The sequence below is a fragment of the Ruditapes philippinarum genome, unplaced genomic scaffold (assembly GCF_026571515.1).
Source record: "Ruditapes philippinarum isolate M1 unplaced genomic scaffold, ASM2657151v2 ctg3292_1_1_1_1, whole genome shotgun sequence".
NCBI lineage: Eukaryota > Metazoa > Mollusca > Bivalvia > Venerida > Veneridae > Ruditapes > Ruditapes philippinarum.
The window spans coordinates 94,666-108,734 of NW_026858265.1; the positions used below are offsets into that span (position 1 = coordinate 94,666).

At 33.0% G+C, this 14,069-nt stretch overlaps 1 protein-coding gene across 2 annotated transcripts in view; it reads right to left on the bottom strand.

Moving 5' to 3' along the window:
• Positions 1-2,891: 2,891 nt before the first annotated feature.
• Positions 2,892-14,069, bottom strand: part of LOC132752607 (ras GTPase-activating protein 3-like) — a 31,344-nt gene continuing 20,166 nt past the window's right edge. For both annotated transcript variants that reach the window (XM_060742946.1, XM_060742945.1), the window contains 5 exons: positions 13,910-13,980; positions 12,146-12,235; positions 9,976-10,130; positions 5,492-5,669; positions 2,892-4,703 (listed from right to left, as the gene is read on the bottom strand). In XM_060742946.1, the coding sequence (XP_060598929.1) occupies positions 4,640-4,703; positions 5,492-5,669; positions 9,976-10,130; positions 12,146-12,235; positions 13,910-13,980 (558 nt within the window). In that variant the 3' untranslated portion in view covers positions 2,892-4,639. The remainder of the gene's footprint in view (positions 4,704-5,491; positions 5,670-9,975; positions 10,131-12,145; positions 12,236-13,909; positions 13,981-14,069) is intronic.

Here is a 14,069-nt window from a genome sequence, read left to right on the forward strand (position 1 = left end):
TCTATACGAAATACGTTTTTGACAAGAGCTCTACAACAGAAGTGTTGAGGGCTCTCATTTATACAAATCACTAAAATGTTACAGAGCCACTGTTGGCCGTGTATATCCTGGCTAGTGTTTACACAGCACATACATTGTAATGCACTAATAGATTACAGTACAAAGCAAAACTCTTAACTCCTCTAATTTGGAATCTGTTCAATTCATAGTGAGTGGACAACAACACAAGAGGAGGTTGGCTATGAATAACTAATACAATCTACAAAACTATAACAAAATATGTACAACATACAAGACACATCACGATAGCTATACACATGCAGGGGTACTAATTTGTTCAAAGATGAAAAAAATGACTATGTTGTAAAGAATAAGAAAGAAACAAACATACACTATTAACAAAAGTAAAATGACTAGAAATCTACTGCTAAACATATTTCTATAAAGCCTAACCTTTATTATTTATGATAAATTCTATCTATTGAACACATTCTGTTAGTGAAAACATAGTCTACTAAAATGCTATATTCTGACTCAAAACCTTATAAAGTATATACACTTTATAAACCTATAAATGTTTATTTAACATAGATGAAAATTTCCTATACTTCACAATCTGCTCTCTGCATAATTTTTAATATATTCTTGCATAAAAAATGTTAGTTTTAAGCAAGGAAATGTTCTTGAATAGTTTTAGATGGGAAAGTTTGCAGCAACCAATTTCTTAAATCATTATTTATCCATGGAAAAAAAACCTTAACTATTTTCTTTATTCGAAACATGGAAATGTTCTTGAATAGTTAAAGATCCGGAAAAGTTTGCAATAACCAATTAATGAATTCCTTAAATCATTCATTCTTTATTCAAGAAACATAAATCTTGAACCATATCTTTATTTGAGAATCATAAGAATGATAGCATAGAATTAACTATGTTCGAGACGTGACTATAATTCTCAAGATGCGTTGCACTATATATAGAACGTTATAATGTATTATAGATATCAATTGTGTTATAAGTATTCATAAATAAATATTTATCATCATCTAAACTATGCGTAACATTATATAACATATAAATAAGAGTAATGGAATTTCGCCAATGACCTAGGATTTTATTTAAATTCTATGATCAATATTAATAATACGCATTTATGATATTCAAAAAAGGCATCCTATACTAAGACATTCTAATTAGAAATCCTAAAATAATATAATCATTAACTTTCAAAAATTCATACAGCCAGCATCATTATATAACAGGAAGTATTGCGTATCTATCATACTGATCATGTTTGTTTCTTCCCTGGATCTCACAATCGTAAACAGTTATAGATCTAAATCCTTAAAACACAACTATTGTGTTGTTTTCAGATGTAGTAATATAAACCTGTGGAACAGTAACCTAAATATATATACTCAATTACACCATGTACTCACACCACTACCCACGCCACTAATGGCAATACATCACCATCCCGATATGAGAACAGCCCATGGCACACATCATTTAAACCAAAATCATACCTTTCCTTTAATACGTATTTTATCTTGCCGCCCAACCACATGTTATTTCAATGTTCCTATAATATGCCTTACATATATTCACATGAAGTAAGAAAATACAAACCTACCTTGCTCTACCAAATATAAATATATACGTAGCAACGTACGATATTATGCCATCACAGCTATAATATATTAGTGGTGCATGAAACTGTAGTCCATTGTCCAAGTGATCTTCATAATCTTCATTAAAATTCAGTGAATCTGCTCTATTTGTGCAAATGAAAATACTCTCACCATAGTAATGTTAAATTAGCAGAGACAATTAATCATCTATACAGCCAGTACAAATAACCCATTTTCCATTATAGATCATTAAATAAGGAGTTGGAACCTAAACAAATAATTAAGCTAAGTCCACCACGAATACCTCCTATAGATAGTTTATAAGTACACACAAGACATCTTAAGAATTGAAGATGCTAAATGGTACTGAAACAATAAAAAACGCCATATAATCATATTACTCTGATTTCTGAATTGACCAAACTTGTTTTGAGTAATCGACTGGAGCACCGGGATACAATACCAAATGTACGATGCCCAAAAATAGAGTACAAAAATATACAGAATATCTCCACAAATACAGTTGTATAACCCTCATACATAGCCCTCAACTCATCAGGTGTTTAGTTTTTATGAATTTCACCTCACTACTCTACTATTAGTAGAACAATCAAAACGATAAAATTCTAAAAAAAAGTGTACAAAGAAGAATAATCTTCTAAAATACAACAACGTGCAAAAACGAGAGTAAAATAAAAGACAACTCGCTCTCTATGATTTCACTTTCGTAGTGCAAATACATCTAAACATGGTTAAAATACACGTCGCATGCTACCGCAATCTGACGATACATAATTCTATGCCCACCCAGTTACATAGTTGCTCATAGAGATAATGATATGCGCAATACTTATGTAAATAATCAAAACATGACGACTGTTAGATGCTTCAGCTATTTAGCTTAAGATTAAAAGAAAGTAGCATGTTAAGAACAAGTGAAATAACTACACAAACCTCTGTAGTGTGATACTACTCGCTGTATTTTCAAGCTTATTGTAGAGAGGCAATGTTAAGTGATCTTATGTTTTAGTCACTAATTAACTACCCTTAACAACATAAGATCTTCTAGAAATCCATATCGCAATATCGTCTCCGACCTCATAGTGAGTCTGAATTTCCATTTAACAATCATACTACATGTGCAGTTCATTATGCCGCAACCTTATACCCAAGAGCTTCTGGGGAACAATTAACTCAGATGCCCCTACGTGCATTATTTCAGGCAGAAACCATCAACATTCCATTAGCTAGCTGGATAGCTTCCTCACATGAAAAATTCAAAGTTCCTGTCGGGATTCAAACACAAAGCAGTGAGGGGCAACTGATTTGACCTGAACCCCTCTGCCATGAATCCCCCTCAAAACCAAAGGTATAAAGTACCAATATACCATTCCAAATATTTAAGGAACCTATTAATACATAAAGGTGCTATGAGAAATGGTATGTTTGTTTTGAAGTCACACTTACACTGTATAGGTCATATGACAAATCTCTAGCTTAACTGGAGGAGGATAACCGCAGTTGCCCCCCTTTATTTCAAGCATGAGCAGGAAGGTGAATAGAACCAATGAATAACTTTCTCACATGAAGGAATCAAATACAGCTAACTTTTCCCTATTTTCACTGGAGAGAGAAGTTACTTCTCCCTTAAATTCAGGGTTAGCATGATCCATGGCTCAAACCCACAGCAGTGAAGGACAGGTGGTTTGAAATTGGCAAGCTTAACCTTTCAGCCAGGAAGACTCCTGAAATCATGGCAAGTAAATGCTTCAGTGGGAAGGAGAGAGAGAGAAGAAGAAACTAGTAACAGTTTTTAAAGGGCCATAAAAATTTAACAAACTAAAATGAAGGACCTAAGGATTTCAACTCAACTTGTCGGGACAAATGTGTACAGACGTCTCAATTACAAGCAACTATAATATAATAATAGGCGAAACAAAATAAAAAGGAGCTGCCTTGGGTAACAACAAGGTTAATAAAGCTAAAAAAAATATATGCAAATTAGCACAAATTCCTGTTAATATAATTCTTTGATACTTATAACAATGTACAAGGCAAGGACATTTAAAATAAGCTCAATATTTTCTTTGACAAAAAAAATGAAATAAAATTTATTAAAAATACACGTATTTAAAACTTGAAAAATAAATGCTTCTTTGAACATGTCACAATGCCAATGTGTCAACAAATATGTAAAAATATATTTACATACAAATTATTTAAGGCCACCGATTAAAAAAGCAGGCCATGTTGAGCCTTTTATCACTCACCTGTACGTAACATTTATCACCTCAGGGGTGTGGCCAAATTTTACCTACTATATGTTAAAAACTTGCAAGGGGACCATAAGTCATGTCTAAACATGAAATATCTAAATTGTTGGCTTTCAAGTTTTTTACAAAACAATTTTTAAAACTATTCTTATACAAGCGTATGCAAAATATACAATGACCTTTGGTCATGATTTGTGTAAACTTGATTTCCACAACACAATTTCACATATCACATTCCTATGCTCTAGCATTTGCAATTTCAGATTGGAATTTTGAAAATTTCACTTTTTGAAATCTTAACACCAAGAAATGGAAACATTTGAATATATTTGGAAGAATTCTATACAAGGAACATAGAAGGCTAGTAAAATGAGTTAAACAAGGTGATTTCAGAGGAAGTTATTTGAAAATTTGCAGACAACAGATGACCATCATTTCTAAAAGGTCATGAAAGTATAATGCTAAGATGAGCTTAAAAAGTTAGTAAATTTGTACTGTTTAATGACCAATTATTTCATAGCTAATAGTAGTTCTTTTGTTTCAATACAGTTGTAAGATTTTCAATTAGGTTGGTGAGAAGACTACAACCAGATGTTCTGTGTATCGATATACACTATAAGCAATATCCCAACTCTAATTGACACACATGTAAGGAGCAACTTGATATAATACTTAATGATTTGAAATTATTGATGAGATGTGCTTGATTAATTGCCATTCTCTGTAGAACAATGTTCATAATTTTGTGCCTGTTTCTGGTGCAGCTACAAGCAAGCTATCATCTCCAATAGGACTCTCACTGAAATGATTAAAATATTTTTCTACTTGTAGTAACTGTGTTCAAATAATTTTATTTTGTTTTGTGTTTGGTTAGTTCTTAGTTCTATGTCACATAAATGAATAGCCTCTTTGAGTCCCGACAGATTTTCAACTTACAGTTTACCAACTATTATGCAAGTTTGAATCCTAAAATAATGAGATGTTTACATCTGATTAAGCAGGAGATATATCTTATAAGCTAACAGATGCAATAACAATTATATCGTGGTCGACAGTAAATTCTGTCATATTTTGTATATATCAAGCAAAGTGCTACTATATTTATATGATAATCTATTCATTATTTATATATTTTCATAAGTTTGAGTTGGTTATTCTTTAAAATATATTTCTTATTTGCATCGTGCAATTTTAAAGGGACTCCACTGAGGTTTTTTGAAATGAAGGAACTGGCAGAAAAATTTCTGAGATTTTTGTACCATTAAATGCAAGTCTGGACCAATAACTTTTGTGCAAATTTTCAGATCATTCCCTCTCCTCAGTTTTCCAGAATCATCATTTTCATTGTGCAAAATGACACAAAAATGAAATGCGTTGCAATGCTTTTCACTAAAATAAATCTAAGAAGTAAGAATAGCGCAAAAAATTCATTTTCAATTTAATTCTGATCATATTTCTTTATTTTCTTTTGCAGACTTTTTAATTTTAAGTGCTTCAGGTAATCCATGTAAGAGTTTCAAATTTTATGTTTTTAGGTTTTTTGACCTCAGTGGAGTCTCTTTAAAGTTACAAATATGTAATACATACAATGAGCCTTTCACATGCTGTTTCTGTACAGTTTTCTGGTACTGCATGTGCTCTTGTTCCAGGCCTATCACACATTTTAACATCTCATTCAACATTTCAAAACAGGACTTGGAATCTTCTATCTCCACTGGAATACTGAACTGGTTCCCCGCATACACTTCCATTGCACCACATGCATCTGAAAGTTTTTAATATAAACATGCATAATACAAGACAATTCAAAAAACTTTTATATCCTGGAATGTACTTAGTGTTTGTTGCAAAATTTTATGATGTCTGGTGATATTGTTAAAGAAACTAAGTATGTGGATGTATATTTAACCTGTTCTAATGACTAATAGCTTTAACAAGTTTAAAACTTATATGACCTTTTATATCCAAATAGTTTTTTAAATAATATTTGTTTATCTGGTTTATATGCGTGTTGGAACAAATTTTTGCTGATATCTCGATGGTCTGTCTACATAACCAGCTTTTTTGGATTTACCTTTTCTCCGCAAGTGACTGACCATTAGCTTAATGCCTGAGATCAAATGTCAGAGAGAAATTTTACCTCAACCTAGATCAAACAAGCAACCACTGCATTACAAATACAATGCCCTGCCTATTGAATTTATAAGTAGGTGGACTGTTGTTGGGTTTTACTTCACACCAACACAGTATAGATCATATGGCAACTTTCAAGCTTTACATGTTAAGAAAGATTTCAGGTGCCTTTCCATGCATTATTTCAGACACAAATGGGCACACAAGTAGAACCACCAACATTCCGTAAGCTAGAAGGAAAACATCCTCACATGAAACAATCCAAAGTGGATTTAGTAAACTTTTATCATAATATTTGTTGGGTCAACATATTGTAGTAAGGATTATGTAATAATAACATGATAATGTTTGTAACAGGTGATTTATCTTCTCCGTCTTCTCAGGTTCCACTTGGTGCCTAAAATACTATACAGCAGGTACCTGGGATTATACTTCACCAGAAAAGCCGAAAAGACTCCATTTACCCAAAATAATGGCCATCTCATTTACAAAAACAAAAGATCTATTATCTTCTTAACTAAATCATACATAACAACAGAAAGAAATTCAACAAGACAAAAGAAATTTTTATACACATTTCTGTAAACCATTTCAAACCCTTCCCTTTGACAAAAACAAACTATATAACAGTATAATCAGGTATTTAAAATTTCTTCAGTAACTTGAGCAACTTCAGCTGGGTATAAAACATACAGTAACAAAACAACATCTTTACATTGGGTAACTGTCAACATTATTTTCAATCATCAGTCTTCTATATGACATATACATGTATATCAGACAATTCCATTTTAACACAGTCAGAACAGAGGGCCTTCACTGGTGAATATTTTTTGATGAATTAGGAGATAATTACCGGTAACCATGTGTCCTATACTTAAAATATCTTATTTCAGATTACAATAATGTTGGGATAGAAATTAATCTATAAAAGAGAAAAAAAAAGAAAAGAAAAAAAAATGTAACAAAATTAAATGTGCTATGCAACTTTCATACTCCTTCATTTTTTTTATAACCAGTAACAATGTTTTCCTAAAGTTTGATATTGATAATACTATTTACCAATAATGAACAAGGACAGATTCTTTTCTTAAATGTAATCTTAAGTTTACTGTAAAATCAGATATTTTCACAAGGTCAAAAATTTCGTGAAATCAACATTACAAACTAATTCTAATTGACAAAGTTAGATACATGACATGAGAGTTTATTCTCTCAGTTTAATACGTATGATTGATGTAAAGCAAACATTTCTTTTCAATAATAATTAATTTGCAAGATTAGCGAAACTTAATCCTTGGCAAAAATTTCTGATTTAACAGTACACAAACACCTCACAATATGGAACTTCCTGTCAAGATTGTTGAAAGATAAATCTAATTTTGGAGAAAGATGTACAATCTATTATCCCAAGCTTGCATATTCTCATAAATGAAATATTTGCAGAATTATCTGACATATTGCCGTGTTATGAACTAAAGGGACACATTTCTAGTATCATTTATAACAAGAGCACCATATGTGATGTTAACGCTAGTCTGTTAAGGGCAAAGACAATCAATAATCCATTTTTATAAATATTCTAAATTAAAAAGGGACATAACTCTTGAAAATATTGCTTTAAGGATAATGCCCCTTGTTTTACAACTTCATCATGTCATGATAAATAAATATTTAAAGTTTCAAATTGATACTTTTTGAATTTTTTTAATAATGGGCTGCATTAAAGTTCTTGCATGACAACAGCAACAACAACAAAACAATCATAATAGCTCGAATTTTCTCCAAAACAGCTGAACTAAAAAGAAAGATAATTACTGTATCAAATATTTAGAGCAACTATTTTTATAAAAAGAACAAATTTATCATCATTAACAAATAAGAAGACATATTTTTGCCTCCTGCATACAAACAATATTTGCATAAATCATAAACAGAAAGACAATGTTCATAACACTACCAAATAGGGGGATAACTTTTGCATCAAAGATAAAGGGAGACCATCTATGTGTACTTAAAAATAAATATAACAAGAGGGCCATGATGGCCCTGAGGTCGCTCACCTGTATATAGGCCCCCGGAGCGGGGCCAGTTTAAACCCCAGGGCTATTATTTAAACAAACTTTGAAGACACTCATTAGAAGATGTTTCACAATGTTAAGTTTTTACTACACACATGTAATGAGAAAACAATGATCTCCACCCTCCCCCCCCCCCCTGGCAGGGCCAATTTTCACCCTAGGGCTTTTATTTGAACAAACTTGGTAGACATCCATAAGAAGATATTTCATGCTAAACATCTAAGCTCTAGCTCATTGGGTTTTTTCAAAGAAGATTTTTTAAGTTTTTACTATATGCATATAGGGAAAATCAATGACCCCCTGAGGCGGGGCCAATTTTGACCCCAGGGCTATTATTTGAACAAATTTTGTAGACACTCACTAGAAGATGTTTCATGCTTAATATCTAAACTCTAGCTATTTGGGTTTTTTCAAAGAAGATTATTTAAGATTTTGCTATACACATATAAGGAAAATCAATGACCCCCCCCCCCGGGGCGGGGCCAATTTTGACCCCAGGGCTTTTATTTGAACAAACTTGGTAGACACCCATTAGAAGATGTTTCATGCTGAATATCTTAGCTCTAGCTCTTTGAATTCTTTAAAAGAAGTTTTTTAAGTTTTTACTATATGCATATAGGGAAAATCAATGACCCCCTGGGGCGGAGCCAATTTTGACCCCAGGGCTTTTATTTGAACAAACTTGGTAGACACTCATTAGAAGATGTTTCATGCTGAATATCTTAGCTCTAGCTCTTTGGGTTCTTTAAAAGAAGATTTTTAAAGTTTTTACTATATGCATATAGGGAAAATCAATGACCCCCTTGGGCGGGGCCAATTTTGACCCCAGGAATTTTATTTGAACAAACTTGGTAGACATTCACTAGAAGATGTTTCATGCAAGATGTTTCATCTAAGCTCTAGCTCTTAGGGTTTTTTAAAAGAAGATATTTAAAGTTTTTTCTTTCGGTTGCCATGGCAACCAGAGTTCTGCATGGAATTAAATTCTTTGAACAATTTTTAAAGGTGACCACCAAAGGAACATTCCTGTGAAGTTTGGATGAAATTGGCTTAGTGGTTTATGAGGAGATGTCATTTAAAGTAAAAGTTTACAGACGGACGACAGACGGACGACGGACGGACGGACGCCGGACGAAAAGCGATCACAAAAGCTCACCTGGTGAGCTAAAAATACAGACAATTCTTTTTTACCAAACATAAAAGGGGAGACAATTCTTTGATCAAAATCAAACAAGGGAGACATCTATTTTATCAAAATTAGACATAAAAGGGAGATAATTCTTGTATCATAAAACAGAAAGGGAGACAATGAACTCCAAAAATTCACAGCAAATGTGCAGCAACTTACCTGCTTCCTTAATGCTAACTAATTAAGTCAAGTAAAGTAGAACAAATTTTACAACTTTTACAGAACTAAACACAGAATTAAAATCTTTCTTGATCAACAACAAACATTGAAAACTTCAAAAGCTTGAAATGGATTGAAATACATGTTTAAACAAAAAAACATTTATTTGTTTTTTTACAGTGTTAAGATATGGGGGATAAAAAGAGTAAGTTCTAAAATGTATATTATTGATATAAAATAATTATTTAAAGGGGCTTTTAATTCAAAATGAATAAGTAAAAACTTGTATTTTAGCTATACTTATTTTATTTGACAAAAAAGGCAAAAAAGGGGGTTTACCACTGTTGAAAATTTTGGTTAACCACATTTGTAGGGTTTTCTAATTCCATATCAAAAAAGCACAAACATTAGCAAAATATCCTCAACTCAAATTAATAAAGTTTTAGCAAATGGCTTTAAAGACAAATGGCAGAATGAGCCAAGAAAAAAATATCTCTATAATGTATCACCTTGCATTGCTTCTAGTTTATCCATGTTGTTAAGCAACAGAGCATGAAGTTTCTCTATTTCTCTGTCACTGTCTATATCAACCTGTACATTGGCTAAAGGGAGGTAACCTGACACTTGTGAACAACCAGGAGTTGTCTGATCCTGCTCTTTACAACTGAAACAAGGTAGTATAATAGCTAATATATAAAATGTAAGTATACATTTATTGGTTTTGCGAGGTTAATATCATATTGATTGACTGGCAGAAAGGACAAGCTTTTAACATCTTTCTTAAAGGCACATTATGCCTCAGAATCAAATAAATTTTAACTACTCTAGAAAAGGCAAAAATAAATACTATAATGTTTAAGTAATGGTTTCAGAGAAATGTTACAAGTAGATGCTTGTTACCTGAAACAAGAGGGCCATGATGGCCTTGAGGTCGCTCACCTGTATATAGGCCCCCCCCAACCCCCACCCCAACGTTGCAGGGCCAATTTAACCCAAGGGCTTTTATTTGCACAAACTTGGTAGACACCCATAATAATAAATACCACATTTATATAGCGCCCTTTTCATAAGAAGATGTTTCATGCTAAACATCTAAGCTCTAGCTCATTGGGCTTTTTAAAAGAAGATTTTTTTAAGTTTTTACTATACACATATAGTTAAAAACAATGACACCCCTGGGGCCGGGCCAGTTTTGACCCAAGGGCTTTTATTTGAACAAACTTTGTAGACACTTACTAGAAGATGTTTCATGCTTAATATCTAAACTCTAGCTATTTGGGTTTTTTCAAAGAAGATTTTAAGTTTTTGCTATACAATATAAAGAAAATCAATGACCCCCGGGGCGGGGCCAATTTTGACCCCAGGTATTTTATTTGAACAAACTTTGTAGACACTCACTAAAAGATGTTTCATGCTTAATATCTTAACTCTAGCTATTTGGGTTTTTTCAAAGAAGATTTTTTAAGTTTTTGCTATACACATATAAGGAAAATCAATGACCCCCGGGGTGGTGCCAATTTTGACCCCAGGGCTTTTATTTGAACAAACTTGGTAGACACCTATAAGAACATGTTTGATGCTAAATATCTTAGCCATAGCTCTTTGAGTTCTTTAAAAGAAGATTTTTTAAGTTTTTACTATATGCATATAGGGAAAATTAATGACCCCCCGGGGCGGGGCCAATTTTGACCCAAGGGCTTTTATTTGAACAAACTTGGTAGACACTTATTAGAACATGTTTCATGCTAAATATCTTAGCTCTAACTCTTTTGGTTCTTTAAAAGAAGAATTTTTAAGTTTTTACTATATGCATATAGTGAAAATCAAATAACCCCTGGGGCGATGCAATTTTGACCCCAGGGCTTTTATTTGAACAAACTTGGTAGACACCTATTAGAACATGTTTGATGCTCAATATCTTAGCCATAGCTCTTTGAGTTCTTTAAAAGAAGATTTTTTAAGTTTTTACTATATGCATATAGGGAAAATCAATGACCCCCCGGGGCGGGGCCAATTTTGACCCCAGGGCTTTTATTTGAATAAACTTGGTAGACACCCATTAGAACATGTTTCATGCGAAATATCTTAGCTCTAGCTCTTTGGGTTCTTTAAAAGAATATTTTTTAAGTTTTTACTATATGCATATAGGGAAAATCAATGACCCCCCTGGGGCGGGGCCAATTTTGACCCCAGGGCTTTTATTTGAACAAACTCGGTAGACACTCATTAGAAGATGTTTCATGCCAAATATCTAAGCTCTAGCTCTTATGGTTTTTTTAAAAGAAGATATTTAAAGTTTTTTCTTTCGGTTGCCATGGCAACCAGAGTTCTGCATGGAATTAAATTCTTTGAACAATTTTTAAAGGTGACCACCAAAGGAACATTCCTGTGAAGTTTGGATGAAATTGGCTTAGTGGTTTATGAGGAGATGTCATTTAAAGTAAAAGTTTACGGACGGACGCCGGCCGGACGCCGGACGGACAACGGACGGACGCCGGACGAAAAGCGATCACAAAAGCTCACCCTGTCACTTTGTGACAGGTGAGCTAAAAAGTAGCGATAATTTCGAATTAATTTGTCATAAAAGTAGCAGGGAGCATAAAAACACCAACACCAACCTGACTGATGGTGTAATAGATAAGGACAAATTTTAAGTACATTGTTTCCATGGTTACATACCAGAGCCAATGGCCATTGATGAAAGCAGCGGGGTGATAGAGATTCAATCTGTTCTGGTTGGCTGCACTAACCTTCATTAATACATCAAGCCTGTCATAACAAAATAAAACATTCATCATTGAAACATTGGAACGGCTCTTCATCTATGTATATGTAAAAGGGGTTATCCAAAAATTCATGGACTTTTTAAATATCTCTTGAACGTTAACATGTATTGTAATGACATTTAATCATCATACCTTGTAGATTATTATCAGTATATTTTGAAAGGAACAGTTAACTGCGTCAATAAATAAGGATTTTATATTGCTCTTAAATAAGCACATACACAGCACCCGGCGCACGGTAGAAAAGCGCAGTTAGTAATTGTTTATTTTTTGCTTTAAAAACTAAAAATTAACATAGAAAACCCGTTAAACATCACATGTTTCTTCCATGAAGTCATTTAAGTATTTCTTTTAATTGTGGACTTCATTTCCGTTAATTTTGATGATATCGCTAGAAACGCCAGACGCCGATATTGTTTACAACGTGAAAATGACGGACACGCAGAAATTAGAAAATTGTGCAATGATAAAGTTTTGTTGTAATTTGGAAATGACACCTACAATAACATTTGAAAAAATTCAGCAGAGGACAGAGAAAATAAATTTTCACAATCGTTAGTGTTTTAGTGACATAAAAAAAATAAGTGATTGACGGGAAAATGTACATTTCTTTCAGAAGCAGTAACAGTCATTGAGCGCGTAACCCTGAAGTTCAAAATGTTCGTTATATGACGTTGATGTCAATAACTTTTTTGAGTTGGCTGCTGTTGCAGATATGTGTGTATTTAAAATTAAATATTGTTGTAATGTAAGAAACTACTCACATGAATTTTTCTGTGTTTATTTATTATTAATTCTTCCAAGCAGTGTAAGAATTTTAAATCAATATCTCAAATATGTTTTACGCAATAAAGAAAGTCCATGAATTTTTGGATAACCCCTTGTAATTTACTTGCTTATGGTTGTTCTAGATTTTACAATCTCAAGTCATTATAATATAACAATTTTGTTTTCCTTTCACTTGCAGCCTAGTGGTTAAAGTGTTTGCCTCTAAACCCCAAGATCATGTGTTTGAGATCTATTGTTTTGGGTTCTGACCGTATTTTCTCATATGACCAAAATACTAGTCTTACAGGTTTTGTTTGGTTTGGGTTTACGGCACACCAACACAATTTAGATCATATAGCACCAAATCAGGAAAGATGTTTTTGTTCAACCTCAGGTGTTGAAAACTTAAAGCAACACCAGGGTTTCAAAACCACCTCCCCTGCTGGAGCTAACAGATGCATTGACTCCAGTAATTCAAACCTATTTAGTTGCCTTTGACCATGCAGACATTAGCGGTGGCTTCAATTCTGTAACTAAATGGTTAAAGGCAACCCCTCAGTTACAAGGGGGCTTGATTCAAGAAAGAGGAGTCAAAACATGAAATGGAATAGTAAGAACTTATTTATTACACTCTCAAGCCTTCCAAAATCGCAAAATTTACTGCACCACCAAAATGACCTGATATACAGTACATCTAAATGATTTTTAGTCACAGAGCAAACAACTTCAAACACACAGCAGGATTTAAATCTTACAATATCTTTTCTTTATTATTTTTGTATCTTAAAAGTCCAATTATTTCCTTTTCAATTAACAACTCCAATTCACAATATTGTGACTTTTTTATCTACCGCAGAAAAACACAGCAGTAGCAGTGTTACATACTAACCATTCTTTCTCCTCAATACAATTACTAGCTTGAACATAAAGGGCTCGTGAAGGCTGCACAACTTGAAACATCTGTAACAAAAACATATTATATACATACAATCCATTCATCTGATAAATATTCATTTTTAACACTTGTTGTTGGGTTTCATGTAGCGCCA